Below are 21,036 nucleotides of genomic sequence, written 5' to 3'. Positions count from 1 at the left end.
TAGATGCTCATATACAGGAAATCTCATATATTCGTATGTGTATATCAAATAAATATAAGTAAAATAAAATGTATTGCTTAAATATATAAGCGATATAATCAAAGACAAATATACGCAGATGCAACAAATAAATACAAAAATTTTCTTTCATTTCAAAATTGATTAATAATTTCTTTTCTGGCTGACTTGGCGTAATAATTTTTACAGTAGAATCTTCTGTATCCGAATCAATAAGGGAGGCGGAAGAGAACGAAATATAGAATTTTCGTGTAACAGTAAATGTAAATAGTACAGTTTCGAACATCATTTAGGAAATTAAGATAGGCTTCGTTGAAAATCAAAACGGCTATAATTCAAAAACAAAATCAGATAAGGTATATATTTATAAAATTTTTTTTTATTTTTTAAATTGGCTAAGAATCATCCATTAAATATTTTACAATTGCACGGAGAGAGATTCTGTATATACAATTATTTTTTAAATCTAAATTTATTCATTTTACCGTTAACAAATGCATTTGGATTAATAGTAATTTTTTTTTTGTATAATTAAATTTTCTTTCCTTTGTTATTGCAATAGGGAGCTTTACTTTCAACCGGTACATAAAATGAGCCAGTTTTAGGATATGTCTTTGCATCTAATCCAACGCAAACGCACTCATTTCTTGTGCACGTCGAAACAGGTTGAGGATTCCTAAAAATTCAATGTATTTTTAATATATAGTTACAAATAATAATAATAATAATAATAATAATAATAATAATAACAATAATAATAATAATAATAATAATAATAATAATAATAATATATATTTATCCTCTCGGTCAATCGTATATTTTTTATTAAAAAATTAACTGCATAGTGATAATTTTATGTTCATTCCTTAACAAATTAAACAAAAAAAAAGCAGAATATTAAAGAATATAAAATACTTTGACTTTGGGACTCCAATTAAACAACATTCATGTCTTATGCACTCGGTAAAGTATTCCACGGCTCTCGCATGAGAACAAGAGTCTCCATCAAAAACTACAAAAGTAAAGATTATTAAATAATTATTTATAAAACTATATAATCATATGAGAAAGCCAATAATATAATTGATAGAATATTTTTATTTTTTTTTAATTCTTATCAGCATCCAAATGACTATAATTTAATATATACATACGAGAACAACCAGGTTGATTACATCCGTTATTCATGTAGAAATCGACAGTTCCAAGGGTTCTCAATGTTCCTTTAAAGCTTGATGTATGTATAATTTGAACATAATTTGCGTCCGTCTCGCAGATTCTCTCAGAACAATTATTTGACTTGAACGAAGGCCCAGCAGGATCAAGCCCAATAATTTCAGGATATTTTCCTAATCCTAACTCTTGAACTTTTTTGCCTGCAAAACTTGAAACATGTGCGCCTAAACTGTGTCCAATCAATCGTATATTTGCCATTGGCACATTATATTTTTGTACAAGCATCTTGGTAACCCTATAGAAAGAAACAAATAAAAGAAATATATATATATATATATAATGTATAATTAAACAATAAAGTTTTTCAATATGTTACCTGTGACTTACGTAGCGATATAATTTCCAACTAAACGTATATTTTTGACGGCAATAGGATAATATGCATACTTAATACCTGAGAATTCATAAGTACAAGCGGCCACACGCCAATCGAGCAAGATTAAAAGAAAATCATCCTTAAAATTATAAATACTTTATTAATCTTGAACACTCCTAGTAAATGTTTTAATGATCATATTTTCAAATTATGAAATCATACTTTATTTAACAAAGCTTCTGACATAGCCACGAAATTTTTTTCGATTGGAGTTGAAATAAAACCATGTGTAAGGAATACAATTGGACGTTTTATGATTGATTTCTTAAATTCATTGTGTTCCTTTATTGTATCTAGTGTATAAAAATTATGAGTTCGGTTTTCCCTAAAAATACATAGATGTTAGGTGATATTTGAATACAATATATTCTATTGTGTTTGAGCAATAATAATGACGCTTAAGGAACAAGAAAAATAAAAAATAAAAAAAAGCAAAAAAAAGTTACGCCTCTATACATACAGAATAAAAAACATAAATAATCGATTAATCGATTACCTTGTTAAAACAATCATCTTAACAGTATCATCACTGTAAGGACATGGGTTGAATCTATCTAATTCATTTGATAACGACGGATCACCTACAAACATTATGAATTTAGACGATATTAAAGTAATTTGTTTACTATTAAAAAAAAAATATATATATATACATTTTTTAAGTAAATTTAAAAAGTTAAATATAATCACAATTAATTTTATAAAATACTAGACAATTTACCAAACGCGTAGCAATAATGTAGCGCTTGTACTAAACAAAAAAATAATAAGTATTTTAAATTCATCGTTTCTAATTAATGTTTCGTGTAGAAACAAACACAAATTTGTCTCGGATAAAGAATATTGACAATTGTGACAAATACTCTATTACTATATATACTATTCAGGTGCATTATAAACCGAATATTATTATTGAGATAAGACCTTTACACATTTATAGAAAGTATTAATAAATTTTTACATTCGCATATATGTTAGATGCGTGCATAAACAATAAACTTAACTATATTTTTATTTGCAATACTTTCTTTTTTCGTAAAGTTATTTCATTACAAAGTCACTTTCTCGTGAGTTCAAAATCTTTCAAAAGTTTTTATTGACTAAGCGTGTTCAAACCAAACATTTTATATTTCCACGACTACAATATAAGTACTTCTAATATTACAAAAGTAATTCAATTTTGAAGATAAATACACGCACATGCGAGAAAAATTCCTTTCATTTCAAATTCATTAATTTAAAATTTATTTGTAGTTTATTTTTTAACTGAGTTGTCGTCATAATTTCTACAGTAGAATCTCCTATATTCGAATCAATTGGATGGCGGAAGTATTAGAAATGTGAAATTTTCGTGTAACAGTACAATCACGTTTTTGAAGTAAAACTTCATTAATTTTTGCTTACTTATCATAGTCACGCCGGACATTGTTATCTTTATATTACATTTTTATGATGAGAATTCGTTCGGTCAAACAGAGGACAGTTTCAATTGTAACACTTTATTCTTACTACATATTTGTGACAGAAGGAGGTATTTATAACTGAAAAACATTCTGTTCGCATAGTAGAACGTTTGGATAATAGAATATTCAGATAACTTTCGTTTGCATACGAGAGGATTTTTTTTATTTCATGATCTGTTGATGATATCGAAAATGTTGAAGAATGACAATAATGTAAATTTTATTAGATCGCTCCGTTTATTCGATTTTCTTAACTGATGATTATTTTTTGAAGATGAAATCTACATAAATGTATCCTAAAATAAATATTACACATCAATTTGCAATAAATATTCTTTCATTTGTTTTTATACGAAATCAACTGTGAAAATCCTAGTTGTGCGGATAGATCCAATACAAGCATTAAATTAATAAAATCGATTTGTATTTGTATATATATAGCCCCACTCAATAATCGTACAAGGGATGCTACACTCTCGTATAATACTAAAGATTCGTCTTACTTTATTTTAAAGTGCAAAAAGTTTTATGGAATCCAAACTACTATATAATAATTCATTATCCATGACCGCTCATTTAAATATGCAATAACCGTATTGCAATGTATTTAGTAAATGTCAAGTATTTATATTAATGAAAGCGTTGTTATCTATATATTTTATGATAAATGGACTGCTACATGTATGTATGTACAGAATATACGTGTATGTATCCTTTAAAGAAATATACATTAAAATAAATTTTCTTAAAACATATAAATTATACAAAATAGAATTGTATTTTTAAAATATATAAGTGAAGACTTATACCAAGTCCCACACCTTTCTATCTCTCTTTGATAAAAATGTGTACCTTTAAATATATATTCGTAAATATGTATGCCGAATGTATGCAGAAAATGAAAGTGTAATATTATTATTAAAACATTTATTATATATATATATATATATATATATATATATATATATATATATATATAATTAGAGTAAGAAAAATTCATTAAAATGTACGTCCTACTTGAATTTTCTTTTATTTTATATTTATGGGATTATATGGAATTAATTATTTACTAAACACGCAAATAAAAACACATCGTAAAAGAATTCAACAAAGTTTCTAATAAATCCAAACTTATGAAAAAAATAAGATATTTATTGATAAAATGTTTGCCGACATTATATTTACATGAAAAGAAGTCATTTCGAACATTTCTTAGAAAATTAAGAGTTTGTTAAAAATCAAAACCCATCAATAAAAACAACTGAAAAACAAAATCAAATAGAATATATGTTTATATAAATCTTTTTATTTTGTAAATCTGTTAAGAGACAACCATTAGATATTTTGCGATTATAAGAAGTAACATTTTGCATATACAATTATTTTTTAAATCTTAATTTATTCATTTTACCGTTAACAAATGCATTTGGATTAATAGTAATTTTTTTTTTATATAATTAAATTTTCTTTCCTTTGTTATTGCAATAGGGAGCTTTACTTTCAACCGGTACATAAAATGAGCCAGTTTTAGGATATGTCTTTGCGTTTAATCCAACGCAAACGCACTCGTTTCTTGTGCACTTCGAAACAGGCTGCGGATTCCTAAAAATCAAATGAATTTTTAATATATTGTTACATAAAATAATAATAATAATAATAATAATATACGTATTTATTCCGTCGGTCAATCGTATATTCTTATTAAAAAATTAACTGCATAGTGATAATTTTACGTTCATTCCTTAACAAATTAAACAAAAAAAAAAGAAAAATATTAAAGAATATAAAATACTTTGACTTTGGGACTCCAATTAAACAACATTCATGTTTTATACACTCGGTAAAGTATTTCACGGCTCTCGTATGAGAGCAAGTTTCTCCAATAATAGCTGCAAAAGTAAAGATTATTAAACAATTATTTGTAAAATTCTATAATCATATAGCAAAACGGATAATATAATTGACTGAATATTTTTGTTTAAATTCTAATCTGCATCTAAAAAGCCTCTAATTTAATATATACATACGAAGACCGCAACCGGGTTGATTATATCCGTTATTCATATAGAAATCGACGGTACCAAGAGTTCTCTCTGTTCCTAAACGATTTGATGTATGTATAATTTGAACATAATTTGCGTCTGTCTCGCAGATTCTCTGAGAACAATCATTTGACTTGAACGAAGGCCCAGCAGGATCAAGCCCAATAATTTCAGGATATTTTCCTAATCCTAACTCTTGAACTTTTTTGCCTGCAAAACCTGAAATATGTGCGCCCAAACTGTGTCCGATCAATCGTATATTTGCCATTGGCACATTATATTTTTGTACAAGCATCTTGGTAACCCTATAGAAAGCAACAAATAAAAGAAATATATATATATAATGTACAATTAAACAATAAAGTTTTTCAATATGTTTCCTGTGACTTACGTAGCGATATAATTTCCAACCAAGCGTGTATTACTGGCGGCATAAGGGTAATATGCAAGTTTCAGCCCTGCAATTTCATTAGTACAAGCAGCCACCAGCCAATCGGTCAAGATTACGAGATAATTACCCTTAAAATTATTATTAATTTATTAATCTTGAATACTTTGTCTCTTCTAGGAAATGTTTTAATAATTGTACTCTCACATTATGAGATCTTACTTTATCTAACAAAGCTTTTGCCATAACTACGAAATTTTCTGCGGTTGCAGATGAAGTAAAACCATGCGTAATGAATACAACTTGATGTTTTATAGTTGATTTCTTGAATTCATTATGATTCTTTATTGTATCGAGTGTATAAAAATCATATTTTTTATTTTCCCTAAAAATATATAGATGTTAAGAGATATTTGAATACAATATATTCTATTGTATTTGAGCAATAATAATGACACTTAAGGAACAAGAAAAATAAAAAATAAAAAAAAGCAGAAAAAAGTTACGCCTCTATACATACAGAATAAAAAACATAAATAATCGATTAATCGATTACCTTGTTAAAACAATCATCTTAACAGTATCATCACTGTAAGGACATGGGTTGAATCTATCTAATTCATTTGATAACGACGGATCACCTATAAACATTATGAATTTAGACGATATTAAAGTAATCTGTTTACTATTAAAAAAAAAATATATATATATACATTTTTTAAGTAAATTTAAAAAGTTAAATATAATCACAATTAATTTTATAAAATACTAGACAATTTACCAAACGCGTAGCAATAATGTAGCGCTTGTACTAAACAAAAAAATAATAAGTATTTTAAATTCATCGTTCCTAATTAATGTTTCGTGTAGAAACAAACACAAATTTGTCTCGGATAAAGAATATTGACAATTGTGACAAATACTCTATTACTATATATACTATTCAGGTGCATTATAAACCGAATATTATTATTGAGATAAGACCTTTACACATTTATAGAAAGTATTAATAAATTTTTACATTCGCATATATGTTAGATGCGTGCATAAACAATAAACTTAACTATATTTTTATTTGCAATACTTTCTTTTTTCGTAAAGTTATTTCATTACAAAGTCACTTTCTCGTGAGTTCAAAATCTTTCAAAAGTTTTTATTGACTAAGCGTGTTCAAACCAAACATTTTATATTTCCACGACTACAATATAAGCACTTCTAATATTACAAAAGTAATTCAGTTTCAAAGATAAATACACGCACATGCGAGAAAAATTCCTTTCATTTCAAATTCATTAATTTAAAATTTATTTGTAGTTTATTTTTTAACTGAGTTGTCGTCATAATTTCTACAGTAGAATCTCCTATATTCGAATCAATTGGATGGCGGAAGTATTAGAAATGTGAAATTTTCGTATAACAGTACAATCACGTTTTTGAAGTAAAACTTCATTAATTTTTGCTTACTTATCATAGTCACGCCGGACATTGTTATCTTTATATTACATTTTTATGATGAGAATTCGTTCGGTCAAACAAAGGACAGTTTCAATTATAACACTTCGTTCTTACCACATATTTGTGACAGAAGGAGGTATTTATAACTGAAAAACATTCTGTTCGCATAGTAGAACGTTTGGATAATAGGATATTCGGATAACATTTGTTCGGATACAGGATGATCTACTTTTTTTCTTGATCTGTTGATAATATCTAAAATATGGAACCATGGCGGTAATGTAAATTCAATTAGATTAAAGTTGTTACCTTTACTCGATTTCATTAACATATGATTACTTTTCTATGATGAAACCCGTATTCATGTATCCTTAAATAAATTTTAGACATCATTTTAGAGTAAATATTCTTTAATTTGTTTTTAACGTAAAAAAAACATTATAATGCAAAAATATCATCTAACATCCAAAAAGATCTATAGTAATAATAATGAACATTTGTAATAAATATTCATTAGACGTTATTTTCCCGATTTCTAAAGTTTTGGTAAAAATTTCTTTTTTTCTTTCGATGGCAAAGCTAATAATCCATTGATAATCTAATTGATAATTTTATTGTTCTTACATAATCGTTTTATAAACGAAAATATAATTTTTCGAAATATTTTTTATGAATTTCTTCTATAATTATTCATATATTGTAGATATAAATATACCAAGAAAATGGCATAGGTTCTAATAATTTCCATGTGAAATCGCCGATGAGAATGTGAGTTCTGTGTATAGCATCAATACAAGTTTTAAAATAATATAAAATTGGGAGATGTGCATCATTATAATATCACCTTAGTATTACATGACAGAATTTACATACCTAGTATAATACGAAAGATTTCTCATATTTAATTCTGAACATTCAAAAAATATTACAAAATCAAACTATATATATTAAACTAATTTACTTTGACTACTCATTGTAATATGTAATCATATTAAACGATTAGTCCGTACTTATCAAATGTCATCGTAAAAATATTTATGACAATGAAAATTTGTATAAATATTTTAAGATAAATAGAAGTTTAAAATATTAATTTTTTTTAATATTATTTAAAATTTAAAAATATTATTTGAAATTCATTGTATACAGAATTGTGTATTGATAATGTCGAAACTCTTCACGAAAGAATTAAACAATGTTTTCAATATGAACATATAGAGAGAATAAGATAATTATTGATAAAATGACTGCAGAATTTTATTAATATGCTAGGAAGTCATTTCGAATACCACTTAAAAAATTAAAACAGGGTTTGTTGAAAATCAAAAGCGCTATAAATCAAAAACAAAATCAAATAAGGTATATGTTTATAAAACTTTTTTTTATTTTTTAAATTTGCTAAGAATCGTCCATTAAATATTTTGCGATTATACGGGACGAGATTCTATATATACAATTATTTCTTAAATCTTAATTTATTCATGTTACCGTTAACAAATGCATTTGGGTTAATAATAATTTTTTTTTTATATAATTAAATTTTCTTTCCTTTGTTATTGCAATAGGGAGCATTACTTTCAACCGGTACATAAAATGAGCCAGTTTTAGGATATGTTTTTGCGTTTAATCCAACGCAAACGCACTCTTTTCTTGTGCACTTCGAAACAGGCTGGGGATTCCTAAAAATCAAATAAATTTTTAATATATTATTACATAAAATAATAATAATAATAATAATATACGTATTTATTCTTTAACAAATTAAACAAAAAAAAAGCAGAATATTAAAGAATATAAAATACTTTGACTGTGGGACCCCAATTAAACAACATTCATGTCTTATACACTCGGTAAGGTATTTCACGGCTCTCGTATGAGAGCAAGTTTCTCCAAAAAATGCTGCAAAAGAAAATAATTATTTGTAAAACTCTATAATCATATAACAAACTGGGTAATATAATTGACTGAATATTTTTGTTTAAATTCTTATATGCATCTAAAAAGGCTATAATTTAATATATACATACAAGGATAGCAACCAGGTTGATTATATCCGTTATTCATATAGAAATCGACGGTACCAAGAGTTCTCTCTGTTCCTAAATTGTTTGATGTATGTATAATTTGAACATAATGTGCGTCTGTCTCACAGATTCTCTCAGAACAATCATTTGACTTGAATAAAGGCCCAGCAGGATCAAGCCCAATAATTTCAGGATATTTTCCTAACTTAAACTTTTGATATTCTTTCCCTGCAAAACCTGCTATTTGTGCCCCTAAACTATGCCCGATCAGTCGTATATTTGCCAGTGACACTTTATACTTTTGCATGAGTAACTTGCTAAAACTATGAAAAGAAACGAAGGACAAAAAATATTATATATATATATATATATATATATATATATATATATATATATAAAATGTTTACTTTTACTTACTCAGCAATATATTTTCCAACTGCACGTGTATTTTTTACGGCATTAGGATAACCAATAAACTTAAGAATTTGAAATTCATGAGTACAAGCGCCGTCCCTCCAATCGATCGAGATTACCATACAATCATTCTTAAAATAATAATTAATTTATTAATCAAAAATACTATTCTTCTCATGATAAATGTTTAAATAATCATATTTTTCATTATGAATTCTTACTTTTTCTAACAAAGCTTTTGTCATATCCATGTAATTTGAATTATTTGCAGATGAAATGAAACCATGTATAAGGAATATAACTGGAATCGATGATAGATCAGATTTTTGTAATATTCCGCCTTTCTTTAAACTATCTAGCGTAAGAAAAACACCATTCCGGTTTTCCCTAAAAATATATGTAATTGTTAATTTATAGTTATGTAATATCTTTCAAAAAATTTCTATTCTATTGTATACATATATATATATATATATATATATATATATATATTTATTTATTTATTTATTTATTTTGATGATAACGCATGAAAAAGGAAATGAAAAAATTTTGACAAGAAATGAATTTGAAAAAACCGATGTCATAATAAAAAAAAAAAAACATTGATTCTGAATGGCTGGAGACATACAACTACCGTATTTGCCCTAAGAGCTGTTTATGCTAAATATGCTTATATTCATATAAAATAAAAGTAACAAATAATCATTACCTAGTAGAGAGAATAAATGAAATCTCCTCAGGAACAAGTTTACATTTTGGAATCAAACCTCTATCTAATTCGTTTGATAACGATGGATCACCTACGAACATTATGAATACTTATACTTTTGAAGTAAATTATATATATATATATATAAATTTTGGTAAATATTAGTAATATAAAGTAAAATTAAAAATTCAAATGCGATCTCAGTTAATTTTATAAAATACACAATAGTTTACCATGTGAATAGCAATAATGTAGCACTTGTACTAAACAAAAAAATAATAAGTATTTTAAATTCATCGTTTCTAATTAATATTTCGTGTAGAAACAAACACAAATTTGTCTCGGATAAAGAATATTGACAGTGTTACAAATACCCTATTACTATATATACTATTCAAATGCATTATAAACCGAATATTATTATTGAGATAAGACATGCTCGGTTTATAGATTTGTATGAAATATTAAAATAATTGATATTTAATAGATATTATGTAATAACAAAATTTTTTTACATTCAGATATATGTAAGATATGTTCATAAACAAAGAACTATTCATATTTTTATCGGCAATAATTTTTCATTTTTTTTTAAAGTCACTTCTTTGCAAAATCACTTTTTCGTGAATTCAAAATCGTTTTGTATCTTTTATTAGCTAATCGTGTCTAAACCAAAAATTTTATCTTTTAGCTATTATAACTTAAATATTTTTGATATTACAAAAATAATTCAATTTTTCAATATAAATACGCTCACATCCAACAATAAATAATTCCTTTCTATTCGAATTTATTAATTTTTATTTTAATTGCTTTTTATTTCCTAGCGCCATAATTTTTACAATAGAATTTCTCGTATACGAATTAATAGGAAGACAAAAATGTTCGAATAATGGGATTTTCAGATAACGCATGATCACGTTTCGGATGTTAAATTTTATTCGTTTCCATTTAATTGCTATAGTCATGTCGTGTATTGTTATCTTTATATTATTTTTTTATTGTCAAAATTCGTTTGATCAAAGATAAAACGTACATTGTATCATTTTACGTGTACTACGTGGCAGAGTAAGACACTTGTTGCTAAAAGACATACTGTTTGAATAATAGAATCAAGTAGAACGTTCAATTATTATAATATTCGAATGCTGGATGTTCTAGTGTATTCTATAATTTATTGGTAATATCGAATATTTGGAAGAATAATGGTAACAATAATTCTGTAAGATTCAGGTAAATTTTTATTTGATTTCTTTCAGTGATTATTTTTGTAAAACTATATCCACATACATGTGTTCTTAAATAAATCTTACACATAATTTTGGATCACATTCATTTATTTTTAACAATATCTTGCTAATTTATGAAAAAATATCATCTAACATATAAAAACACTTATATTAATAGAAATAATAAATATTCTTAATAAATATGTATTAAACGTTATTTTTCTGATTTTTCCATTTGTAAAAATGGCTCATGCAATACTTTATGTAGTCGTTCTGCTTTTAAAAAACTAAATCCAGGACATAAAGCTAAGGTATCAGTTGATGCATTAGCTATATCTTTCAATGTGCCAAATGTTGACAAAAGTGTAGTTGCATCTGTCTTGTTAACAGACCTAACCGTAGTAAAAGCGTTAATCAACTGTAAAAACAAAAATATAGAGAAAATAAGTATGTTTGTATTGTATTGTATTCTAGTATGTAAAATACAATATATTAAGACAACAACAAAAAAAAACCACCAATCTATATATACTTTTTGATAAGGAGCTGTTCCGCTGCGATCCATTATTATATCAGGTGGTTTGTTCTCATAAATTTTATAAGTTTCTATAATCTTTCCTGCATCCTCTGCGTTCCAAGCTAACATTAACGTTAAATCAGCAAGTATACATATCCGTGTCAAATGTTTTAATGCATGATGTGGATCAGCAACATCTACCTGCATTTTCAAAAAAGTAGATTATTAATATTATCTCATATCAATTTGTAAATAAAGAAACAATTCGATAAAGTATAAAGAAGAAAAAAAGATATTCTTTACCTGAACCAAAAGTACTCGAAGGTTGTACGCATTGCCTAATAATTTCAAACGATCATGAATGTAATCTGGATTTAATTGATGATATCTTATCGATAAAAAAAGAGCACATGTAGTCTTTCCCATCACATAATCTGGTACAATCTCAGAATATTCCCAAGGTATATTGATTATAAATTTCAACAAAGGATTCCCTTTCTACAAATATATATGCATATATATATATATATATATATATATATATATATATATATATATATATACACATAATCTTTCATTATAGATCAATTAATAATAATCTAAAAATATGACTAATATTATACATGATCTTACTTGTTTTGGACTAACAAGAAGAGTATTAAGTCGTACATTAGTCTTTTTTGTCGACGGTCCTGGATTTTCTGTAAAAAAAATAATCAAAGAGATGAATATCTAAGACCAAATATTGTTTAGAAAAGTAGAAAGAAGTAGTAAATAGATTTTACCAGCACATTCATTAGGTTTTATTTGTTTGGATGATAAAGAATTTTGACAATTAGTACTCTCTCTTTTATTGCTCATTGTTAAAAAAGAAACATATCGAATAAAGATCTCATTAAGATATAATACTAGTTTATTTCTTTAGATGAAAGAAAAAATAATCTTCTTTTTTTATTCAAAAACTAATGAACCTCTTCATCTCATTAGGACCGCACAAGCGCCACAATGTATATCTACGGCTGATTGAGTAAGCTCTGTATTGGTGGTATAATGAAAAATTTTCAACCAGTCGTACGTGTACCCGTAGCCGCGTATGTACTGTAACGTTTGCTATGGGGAACCTTGAACCTTGTTCGGTTAATTAACACAAACATGTATTAATACGTATTGTAATGTTGTTTTTTTTTTTCGTGAATTTTCGATATAATTATTTACAAATTTTTCTGTTATCAATAGCCGCATATTCATTAATGGTATCATAAATGTAATTGTAATTAATTGAATTGATTTTTAGTAACATATTTATTATAATATTATTAATTTATTATTAATTTAGTAACCTTTGCTCGCGTTATTTCTTAATCCATAAATTATTTATAACCTCTGTATATTGAAACGAAAAATTGTATATTACTGAGTAGAATTTTAATATTAAGTTTATATTAATTCGGTATTTAATTTAATGCTTCAAATACGAAAAAATATGTTTCTTGTTTGCGTAACTGTGGGGCTAGTCCTCTTAGCTTCGAAATATCGTAATAACATGCTTCGAGGTGTCAAAAAAATATATTCCAGTATAAAACGTAGAAGTAATAAATCGAACAATAACGATAAAAAAGAAGTTAAAATCGAATTAAGTCAAATTATTCTAGCTGACTCTTTAGAGAAAAGCGATTACGCTATTCAACGTATTTATTGGTAAGTATAAACTACTGTATAAATATCTATAACCTTCAAATAATGCTATACATTTTTTTCCCCAACCTTTCCTTATTTCACTGAGTAGTTCTGTATCTTGTTTGTTTATATTGTTCGCTTTGCGTTCCATAATCCCATTCAAACGTTTTCCTTTCTCCAAATATTCATTAGTTATAATTCAAATAATATAAATATTAATTTGTTTTCTTTTTATTATATTATTGTTATATTATAATATAATATGATAATATAAGGAGTAATAAAATGTAAACTTTTTGCGCAGCAATTTATCTGATGGTATACTAGGTTTTGATTGTGAATGGGTAAACGAAGGGCCCGTGTCCCTACTCCAACTTGCTACACATAATGGAGTATGTGCTTTATTTCGTATTAATAAAATTGGATTCATTCCTCCAAGATTACAGGTATTTATATAATTACCTTGAAATGATATAACAAGTAATATTTTAAATAATAATATTATAATTATATATGAATTTTTTTTTTTTTTTTTTTTTAGGAATTACTAGCTAGTAAGCGTATACTTAAGGTTGGTGTAGCTCCATTTGAAGATGGACAGAAAATAATAAAAGATCATGGATGTGCTGTTTTGGGTACTCTTGATTTAAGAAGATTAGCAGAGTGCTTTCAACTTCCTACTCCTAAAAGTTTGGCAGCAATGTGTTTAGAATATCTCGGTACAAAAATAGAAAAATTAATAGAAGTGAGATGTGGTGATTGGGATGCGGATACTCTTTCTGACGATCAAGTAGCTTATGCTGCTTGTGATGCCATGGCATCCATTCTTATTTATCATCAGGTAAAAATATTTTTTTATATATATTTTATATAAATTATAATTACTTTCTTTCTTTCTTTCTTTCTTTTTTTTTTTTTTTTTTTTTTTTTTTTTTTTTTTTTTTTTTTTTTTTTTTTTTTTTTTTTTTTTTTTTTTTTTAACAGATAATGCGAGAAGCTAAAGAAAAATTATCATTAGTTGAGAAATTTGTGATATATTTATGGAAGATTTGGTTTAAAGATGATGCCATGAAATTTCATGGTTTACCTGCGGGATTAATTGATATGAGGTGATAAATCTTATTATCTAAAAAGCAAAAGCATTAATTACAAGTAAAATATTATATACAAATATTATGTATTTGACTATTTATTAGAAATATTTATTGATAATACATGTTCAAGGTTCAAGGGTCACAAAACAAATATAACTTCCAATAATAACAATGGTATTAATAAATATCACAAAAATATTATAAATAATATCGTAACTAACGAAGGATTAAGTTTAAATATAAATGAACATGAAAGTAATATACCTATAAGAAAAAAACCATTATATCATAATTGCTATTTACAAGCACCAGATGGAGATATATTGTGTACATGTGACCGTAAAAAAGCAGAGTGGTATATAAAGAAAAATTTAGCAGATGTTGTTGAAGAACAACCCTTTACAGTAAGATTGAAATTTGAACCATCAGGACGTGCATTAGGAGAAGTTGGTCAATATTATACACAAATCAAAATTAATCAATGTGTTGTTTGTGGTGCTTCAGAAAACTTTATTCGAAAAAATGTAGTACCAAGAGAATATCGCAAATATTTCCCATGTAAGTTATCACCTGGTACAAAAATGTATGAGTGGAATAAATTTGTATAAATTTATTGCACTCAAATAAAATATATTTAATATATTACATTAATAATATGTAACAAAATATTTATATACAAAAAAATCTTTTCTAGTGGTAATGAAAGCTCATCAATCTCACGATGTATTATTATTGTGTCCAACATGTCATGAGAATAGCAAAAGTCATGATCTGCAGCTCAGAAGAAAGCTTGCAGATATGTGCAATGCTCCTCTAGCAGGTCCACTTACTCATACAAATTGGAAGAAATTACATTGTGCTATTAAAGCTTTACGTAATGAACCAATGTTACCACTTCAACGACAAGAAGAACTTACAAATATTATCTTAGAATATGCAGGACAGCAAGAAATTACTCCAAATCTGCTTAATTCATTGGATGAAGAATTGAAAAGTGCTCTGTCTTCATCAATTAATCAATCAAAACAACAACCACATGGCTTAAAAGTACATTCTTTTTCTTTTTTTAATAAAAATAAAAATTAATAAAATGAATTTAATATTAAATAATATATGATTATACATTACAGGTAGTTCAATGGTTTGAAGAAAGGGAAGGCGGTCTTGTAGAATTAGAAAGAATTTGGAGAGAACATTTTCTAACCACCATGAAGCCACAACATTTACCAAATTTGTGGTCAGTAAGACATAACCAAGAACGACTAACTATTCGTCAAACACAAAATAGAATAGATCCCCAAGATGCAAAGGTAGCAGGATTAATATATTAAGGTTTTACAAATGTACCTGAAAGTATTCGTATAAGAGCGAGTACTTATATCTAAAAGACTATCAAGAAAACAATATATCTCTTGAATATAAATTATTTCATATAAAGTTCTAAATATTGTCTAACTATAAGTAGAGAAAATTTTTACTTTTTTAATACACACTAAATTTAACGTTGGTGTATTTTTATGAAAAACACCATGATTTTTGAGGTATTTGTATATTCATAAACTATTTATATAGATATCTATAAAAACAAAACAAAAAAAAAACAAAAACAAAAAAAAAAAGAGAGAAAGAAAAAAGGCTTCCATTGAAAAATATTTATGTATGTATCATGTAAAATAGAATAACCTTTTAGAATTTCATTATAAATGATTACAATTATTTAAAAGGTAATATCTTCTGTATGACAAACAAAAAAATAAGTCCTACTGTGTTTATCTCTATTTCAAATAATCACAGAGTTCGTAGTATTTATTAATGGTATTATATATCATAATATGTACAGATTCCTAGAATTCAATAGAAGAATTTATATTTATAGGTAAGTATACTAGAACGTTTTAGAAGCTTCTTGTTTAGTTGAATTTATATTTGGAGATGGTGGTTGATATTTCATTTCTTCGTCGATGCGTTCTTTTGCTCTGACAACTTTAGATTGTAAATAAAATGACCCACCTCTGGATCTGTCATTTGCCTCCATTAAATATTTATAATTTTGTTCAATTAGTTCCGTTTGATCAGGTCGTTCTACGTTAAGAATACGTAATGCTTCATTCAAAGTCATGCCTGTACGTAGGTTAGTGGCTGCATGTCGTGCACCTCTTTCACCTCCTCCGGCTCTACGTGCAGCCTCTTCACTTGCTGCTAATTCTTGACGTATTGCTCGTATAAAAGCTTTACCGATAACTTGCGTTCCAGTTATAATAATTTGTATTAAATATTTAGCCATCGTATCTTTGCATGTAACTAATTACAAAACGGACTCAATCAAATCATTTTCCCTAGAATTAGTGGCGCTGCTTACATATGACACCGGAAGCACGTGTTTCAACGGTGTTTCGAATCAAGATAAAAAATAACTAGAAAAACTTGTAAAACGATGAACGTTCAAAATCTGATTATCGATATTTTTCAAGAAAAAAAAAAAAAAAAAAAAAAAAAAATTGAATTTAATTTGTATCTAACATGTTCCTCTATTATAACTATAAAATATATATGTATATACATTTAGTATATGCACTTTGAAATGAACAGAACTCTTGATGGGGAGGGAGAGGGAAAAACCATTGAATATCGTGTTAACGTTATTATACTTATATATATATATATGAAGTTAAGAAAGATACAAATTGTAATATCAAACAAATAAATTTACTGTAAGGAATAAACAATCGGCAATAAAACGATTCATAAGAAATTAAAAATGTATGTGTTATTTTTCGCATTATAAATCGATAAAATTTCGAATATATCGCGTTTCGTTATCGATAGTACGCTTGTATAGACTATCGATAAATTATCGAAATCTAACGTTACCCTTCGCTCGACGATACTCGGTGATATATAATTTGCGCGTTGAATTTTCAAGTTCCTTAACCTTTCGAATTAATTATGAAAATCTTTAAACAGTACTATCGAATTATAATTAATAAATAGAGACTCTAAATACTCTATTTTTATTGAACAAATATAATAATAAGATTTCAGAACTGTGAGTATATCTAAGTGTTCACTTTGTTGGTAGCTTCTCTTTTATGTCAACATAATTGACTGCCGACTGGATCGCGTCCTATGTTAAGATAAATCTTGTTAAATAATTTATACGGTTAAATAACCGTGTAAGTTGCATTATTAAAATCAAATATAATAATAGACGTGCTAATTTATCGATAAATGATCACACGTTTCACGTAATGTTTATTATTCATTTGACATGGTGAAGTTAAAAATGTGTAAACGAGTTTCTGTGTACAAAGTTTAATTACATAAAATTACTTGATAGTACATCATCTGTTTATTATATTACTAGAAAAAAATTCTACACACACAAAAGAAAAAGGACTCAATAGTTTATAATGATTCGGTAATGATTTATCTCTGTGTGTGTATGTGTCTATATATATATATATAATTTTTCCTAAAGATACTAAATTTTTATTTAAATATTCTTTGTAGGCTATTTGCAAGTAAATTATCTTCAAATCAACTATATTTTTGGATGTTTAAAAATGCCTGGTTGCGCAGCAGTTGGCTGCAATAATCGCAGTGAGAAAGGCTATATTATGAAATGTTTTCCTCGTGATCCCAAATTAAGAAAGATTTGGCAAGAGCGTGTAGCTAGGGCAGATTGGAAGCCTTCAAACAATTCTTTTCTTTGTCATGTACATTTTGAACCACAAGAATGGTCTATTACACAAAGTGGTAGGATAAGATTAAAAAAAAATGCTATACCTTCTATTTTCACTGTAACGTCGACTAGAAAGTCTCCAAAAAAACGTAAGAAATTAATTCATACAAAAAAGGAAAAGGATTGTCAAAGTAGTCAAAACATGGAATATCTTGAAATTGATACAGAATGTTCTTCAACTGGGAATATTGAAGGAAAAGATTCTGATTTTCAAGACACAGATGAAATTTCTCAATCTTTGGCATTTGAAACTCACGATAATGTTTATCAAATGACCAAAATAAGGAATAATTATAGTGATCATATACAAGATCATGTGGCTGCTAACAATGCTCAAGATGGTATAATTCTAGTCTCGGATGAATGTAATACAGAAACAGATCATTTTATGAAAAAAAACAATACTATGTCGCATATAAATGAAAGTGATAAAATTAGTGGCAACACTAATGGTGACCAAGGCCTAGCACTAAACAATAGTGAAAATTTATATGTTAAAACAGAAGTTAAGTCTGAAAATACAAGCGGCAAATTTGAAGATAATTACGATGATATAGAAGAAAAATTGAAACAAATCTGTGATGGAAGAAGTATGAATGATGAAGATTATTCAGAAAATAATAGAATTAATTGTATCACTAAAAAACAAGATGATACAGAAAGAAATACGGAAATAAATTTAAACGATATCAATAATAAAATTCTTTCAGCAACAGGAATGGATTACAAAGAACCTATAAAGCATGAAATAGGTGATATTCTTATTGATAATAGAGAAAATGTTGAAATCATTTTTGGTACTGAAAGTGGAGATGAAAAGGTGGATAATTCTCAGTCCGTTTCATGCATTAATAATTCATTTACAAATCCTCATGAAATTACAGATTCTGTATTAAATGTGGATGGTATTCTTTGTATCAAAGAAGAGAAAAAAGTCTATAATGAAGATATTGAGGAAAATTTTGGTAAGGATGAAGTACATGTTATACCAAATATGAGAGCAGCCATGAAACGTAAAAGAAGAACTAGAGAAGAGATAATGAAGTCCATAAAAAAATCAATTGGTAGTACATCCGAACAAGATATCAACTTTACACATAACAGTGATATTTCAGATAACAATACAGATAAACATACAGGGATTGATATGAAAACCAATGACAAAAGAAATACAAAAACTAACAATAATCATGGACAAATGGAAAAAACAGAATTTACGATTAAAATAACTGGTGATCCTAATGATGTATGTGATATTGTTCAAGAGCTAACTACACAAGATAATGCAAATCATAATTTTCAAGAAGTTCATAATTCTTGTGAAAAGCACGATCATAGAACTATAGTTACATCTGTTATAAAGCTGAAAGATTATCCTATAAATTTACATAACATTACAAAAGAATTATGTAACAATCACGAAGATCTTACAATAAAAAATAAAGATTGCTTTTTACGAAGAAACCCTGTATCCACTAATAATACTGAAACAGTTAATCTGAAAATAGAATCGGTTAGTGGTTCTCAGAAAAATAATCTTTCTACAAATTCTACACCATTAGAGAAAAAGATATTTAATTTATGTAATAGTTCTCAAACAATCAATTATAGTACTAATAAAATGGAACAATTAGGAAAATTAACTGCACATGACATATCTTGTGAATATGAGTTGCTGCAGCAGAGATCAAAAATGCAAGAAGAAGTAATTCAGAAATTAACTAATCGATTAATTGTATTTAAAGGAATGGAAAATAATTTAAGGAAACAAAGTAAATTGTTACAAAATAAAACAAAGGAGGTTGAAATGTTAACAAATAAATTAAATACAAGAGCAGTATCTACACAGTCATTAATTAGTAATAAAAAAAGTTTAGAATCAAAACAGAGATTAATTGAAGATTTATCAAATAGGGTGAATTATTTGGAGGTAGTTAATAAGAAATTAATGAAAACTATGACATTAGAATCTCAACAAAAAAGAAAATTAGAAGGACACATCAAACAAAAAGATGATCAGATAAAAGAATTGAATTGGAAGTTAGAAAAAGCCTCTAAATATCTTGAAAGGGCAGAAAAAAATACGAATACTTATAGAAGAAAGATGTTAAATATGCAAACAGTGATGAGGAGAAAAAAGTTATTAGATGAAAAAATGAGTTGGTTCAATGAATTGCTAATTGATAGTGGTAAAGGAGAATTTTCAGAAAAAATTTTAAAAACAGCTGTGACAATTAGGAAAGATTGTGGAAAGGATGGTTATATTAAATTGATTGACTATGGCTTTCCTTTACCTCCATTAACAGCTTTAAAAAAATTTCTTAATACTAATTTGTCAGAAGGGCAAAGCAATGATGAAACAAATCAAGATATTAAAAAGAAACCATTAATAAAAGATGTACAACGTTTAAATAATGAAACAGAAGTAGATATAAAAGATACCAATATACTGGAATCAGATAATAAACCAACAGATTTAAATACTACAGAAACAATAACTGGAACAGTTCAAGATATTTTTAATGAAAATAATGATGGTGATGACTTTACTTCGCATGAACTTAAGAAACATTTTATGGAACAATTGAGTGCTGTCATGTAGCCACATATATATTATATAATATTCAATCATTCATTTTCTCTTTTTTTACT

The 21,036-nt window shown here is 26.6% G+C and overlaps 7 protein-coding genes across 11 annotated transcripts; 2 read left to right on the top strand and 5 right to left on the bottom strand.

The window, feature by feature from the left end:
• Window positions 1-471: 471 nt before the first annotated feature.
• Window positions 472-2,502, bottom strand: LOC124426898 (phospholipase A1 1-like). Of its 2 annotated transcripts, none has more exons than XM_046969107.1 (7): window positions 2,352-2,502; window positions 2,127-2,211; window positions 1,793-1,955; window positions 1,582-1,709; window positions 1,173-1,489; window positions 934-1,030; window positions 472-694 (listed from the first exon to the last, which is right to left on the bottom strand). In XM_046969107.1, exons 1-7 carry the CDS (start codon window positions 2,413-2,415, stop codon window positions 550-552), a joined length of 999 nt encoding a protein of 332 aa, XP_046825063.1. In that variant the 5' UTR covers window positions 2,416-2,502; the 3' UTR covers window positions 472-549. The 2 variants fall into 2 exon arrangements, with proteins under 2 accessions (XP_046825063.1, XP_046825064.1); XM_046969108.1 differs by having other exon boundaries at window positions 2,284-2,378.
• Window positions 2,503-4,379: 1,877 nt separating this feature from the next.
• On the bottom strand, window positions 4,380-6,434 carry LOC124426897 (phospholipase A1). 2 transcript variants are annotated; one of them, XM_046969105.1, is made up of 7 exons: window positions 6,305-6,434; window positions 6,080-6,164; window positions 5,746-5,908; window positions 5,527-5,654; window positions 5,121-5,440; window positions 4,886-4,982; window positions 4,380-4,695 (listed from the first exon to the last, which is right to left on the bottom strand). In XM_046969105.1, the coding sequence occupies exons 1-7, from the start codon at window positions 6,366-6,368 to the stop codon at window positions 4,551-4,553; spliced, it is 1,002 nt and encodes a 333-aa protein (XP_046825061.1). In that variant the 5' UTR covers window positions 6,369-6,434; the 3' UTR covers window positions 4,380-4,550. The 2 variants fall into 2 exon arrangements, with proteins under 2 accessions (XP_046825061.1, XP_046825062.1); XM_046969106.1 differs by having other exon boundaries at window positions 6,237-6,309.
• A 1,906-nt stretch (window positions 6,435-8,340) lies between these two features.
• LOC124426722 (probable phospholipase A1 magnifin) lies at window positions 8,341-10,523 on the bottom strand. Its single transcript, XM_046968785.1, has 7 exons — window positions 10,359-10,523; window positions 10,126-10,216; window positions 9,638-9,803; window positions 9,420-9,547; window positions 9,006-9,325; window positions 8,781-8,877; window positions 8,341-8,657 (listed from the first exon to the last, which is right to left on the bottom strand). The coding sequence occupies exons 1-7, from the start codon at window positions 10,420-10,422 to the stop codon at window positions 8,513-8,515; spliced, it is 1,011 nt and encodes a 336-aa protein (XP_046824741.1). The 5' UTR covers window positions 10,423-10,523; the 3' UTR covers window positions 8,341-8,512.
• Window positions 10,524-10,898: 375 nt separating this feature from the next.
• On the bottom strand, window positions 10,899-12,788 carry LOC124426720 (DNA excision repair protein ERCC-1). Of its 2 annotated transcripts, XM_046968781.1 has the most exons (5): window positions 12,657-12,788; window positions 12,505-12,572; window positions 12,175-12,369; window positions 11,887-12,072; window positions 10,899-11,772 (listed from the first exon to the last, which is right to left on the bottom strand). In XM_046968781.1, exons 1-5 carry the CDS (start codon window positions 12,730-12,732, stop codon window positions 11,569-11,571), a joined length of 729 nt encoding a protein of 242 aa, XP_046824737.1. In that variant the 5' UTR covers window positions 12,733-12,788; the 3' UTR covers window positions 10,899-11,568. The 2 variants fall into 2 exon arrangements, with proteins under 2 accessions (XP_046824737.1, XP_046824736.1); XM_046968780.1 differs by having other exon boundaries at window positions 10,899-12,072.
• A 531-nt stretch (window positions 12,789-13,319) lies between these two features.
• On the top strand, window positions 13,320-16,068 carry LOC124426719 (exonuclease 3'-5' domain-containing protein 2). Its single transcript, XM_046968779.1, has 7 exons — window positions 13,320-13,569; window positions 13,853-13,994; window positions 14,090-14,389; window positions 14,533-14,657; window positions 14,773-15,200; window positions 15,337-15,689; window positions 15,773-16,068. Exons 1-7 carry the CDS (start codon window positions 13,334-13,336, stop codon window positions 15,971-15,973), a joined length of 1,785 nt encoding a protein of 594 aa, XP_046824735.1. The 5' UTR covers window positions 13,320-13,333; the 3' UTR covers window positions 15,974-16,068.
• Window positions 16,069-16,442: 374 nt separating this feature from the next.
• Window positions 16,443-17,324, bottom strand: LOC124426721 (mitochondrial import inner membrane translocase subunit Tim16-like). The gene has a single exon (XM_046968784.1). It carries the CDS (start codon window positions 16,924-16,926, stop codon window positions 16,528-16,530), a length of 399 nt encoding a protein of 132 aa, XP_046824740.1. The 5' UTR covers window positions 16,927-17,324; the 3' UTR covers window positions 16,443-16,527.
• A 196-nt stretch (window positions 17,325-17,520) lies between these two features.
• On the top strand, window positions 17,521-20,988 carry LOC124426631 (putative uncharacterized protein DDB_G0282133). 2 transcript variants are annotated; one of them, XM_046968554.1, is made up of 2 exons: window positions 17,521-17,688; window positions 18,153-20,988. In XM_046968554.1, exon 2 carries the CDS (start codon window positions 18,206-18,208, stop codon window positions 20,984-20,986), a length of 2,781 nt encoding a protein of 926 aa, XP_046824510.1. In that variant the 5' UTR covers window positions 17,521-17,688; window positions 18,153-18,205; the 3' UTR covers window positions 20,987-20,988. The 2 variants fall into 2 exon arrangements, with proteins under 2 accessions (XP_046824510.1, XP_046824509.1); XM_046968553.1 differs by having other exon boundaries at window positions 17,521-18,060.
• Window positions 20,989-21,036: the final 48 nt, after the last annotated feature.

Source organism: Vespa crabro, chromosome 9, assembly GCF_910589235.1.
Source record: "Vespa crabro chromosome 9, iyVesCrab1.2, whole genome shotgun sequence".
In the NCBI taxonomy this organism is placed as follows: domain Eukaryota; kingdom Metazoa; phylum Arthropoda; class Insecta; order Hymenoptera; family Vespidae; genus Vespa; species Vespa crabro.
This window is presented reverse-complemented; position numbering and strand designations above follow the sequence as displayed.

Excerpts from the sequence above, each read along its gene's own strand:
- LOC124426898 (XM_046969107.1), bottom strand. The coding sequence starts at position 2,415 with ATGAATTTAAAATACTTATTATTTTTTTGTTTAGTACAAGCGCTACAT. Across the intron at positions 1,031-1,172 it reads TAATCAACCTGGTTGTTCTC|TTTTTGATGGAGACTCTTGT; the intron begins GTATGTATATAT and ends TTACTTTTGTAG. Across the intron at positions 695-933 it reads ATTGGAGTCCCAAAGTCAAA|GAATCCTCAACCTGTTTCGA; the intron begins GTATTTTATATT and ends TTGAATTTTTAG.
- LOC124426897 (XM_046969105.1), bottom strand. The coding sequence starts at position 6,368 with ATGAATTTAAAATACTTATTATTTTTTTGTTTAGTACAAGCGCTACAT. Across the intron at positions 6,165-6,304 it reads ACATTATTGCTACGCGTTTG|GTGATCCGTCGTTATCAAAT; the intron begins GTAAATTGTCTA and ends TAATGTTTATAG. Across the intron at positions 5,441-5,526 it reads GTTGGAAATTATATCGCTAC|GGTTACCAAGATGCTTGTAC; the intron begins GTAAGTCACAGG and ends TGCTTTCTATAG.
- LOC124426722 (XM_046968785.1), bottom strand. The coding sequence starts at position 10,422 with ATGAATTTAAAATACTTATTATTTTTTTGTTTAGTACAAGTGCTACAT. Across the intron at positions 10,217-10,358 it reads ACATTATTGCTATTCACATG|GTGATCCATCGTTATCAAAC; the intron begins GTAAACTATTGT and ends TAATGTTCGTAG. Across the intron at positions 9,804-10,125 it reads TCATTTATTCTCTCTACTAG|GGAAAACCGGAATGGTGTTT; the intron begins GTAATGATTATT and ends ATATATTTTTAG.
- LOC124426720 (XM_046968780.1), bottom strand. The coding sequence starts at position 12,732 with ATGAGCAATAAAAGAGAGAGTACTAATTGTCAAAATTCTTTATCATCC. Across the intron at positions 12,573-12,656 it reads AAAACCTAATGAATGTGCTG|AAAATCCAGGACCGTCGACA; the intron begins GTAAAATCTATT and ends TTTTTTTTACAG. Across the intron at positions 12,370-12,504 it reads TTCTTGTTAGTCCAAAACAA|AAAGGGAATCCTTTGTTGAA; the intron begins GTAAGATCATGT and ends ATATATTTGTAG.
- LOC124426719 (XM_046968779.1), top strand. The coding sequence starts at position 13,334 with ATGCTTCAAATACGAAAAAATATGTTTCTTGTTTGCGTAACTGTGGGG. Across the intron at positions 13,995-14,089 it reads TCATTCCTCCAAGATTACAG|GAATTACTAGCTAGTAAGCG; the intron begins GTATTTATATAA and ends TTTTTTTTTTAG. Across the intron at positions 14,658-14,772 it reads GCGGGATTAATTGATATGAG|GTTCAAGGGTCACAAAACAA; the intron begins GTGATAAATCTT and ends TACATGTTCAAG.
- LOC124426721 (XM_046968784.1), bottom strand. The coding sequence starts at position 16,926 with ATGGCTAAATATTTAATACAAATTATTATAACTGGAACGCAAGTTATC.
- LOC124426631 (XM_046968554.1), top strand. The coding sequence starts at position 18,206 with ATGCCTGGTTGCGCAGCAGTTGGCTGCAATAATCGCAGTGAGAAAGGC.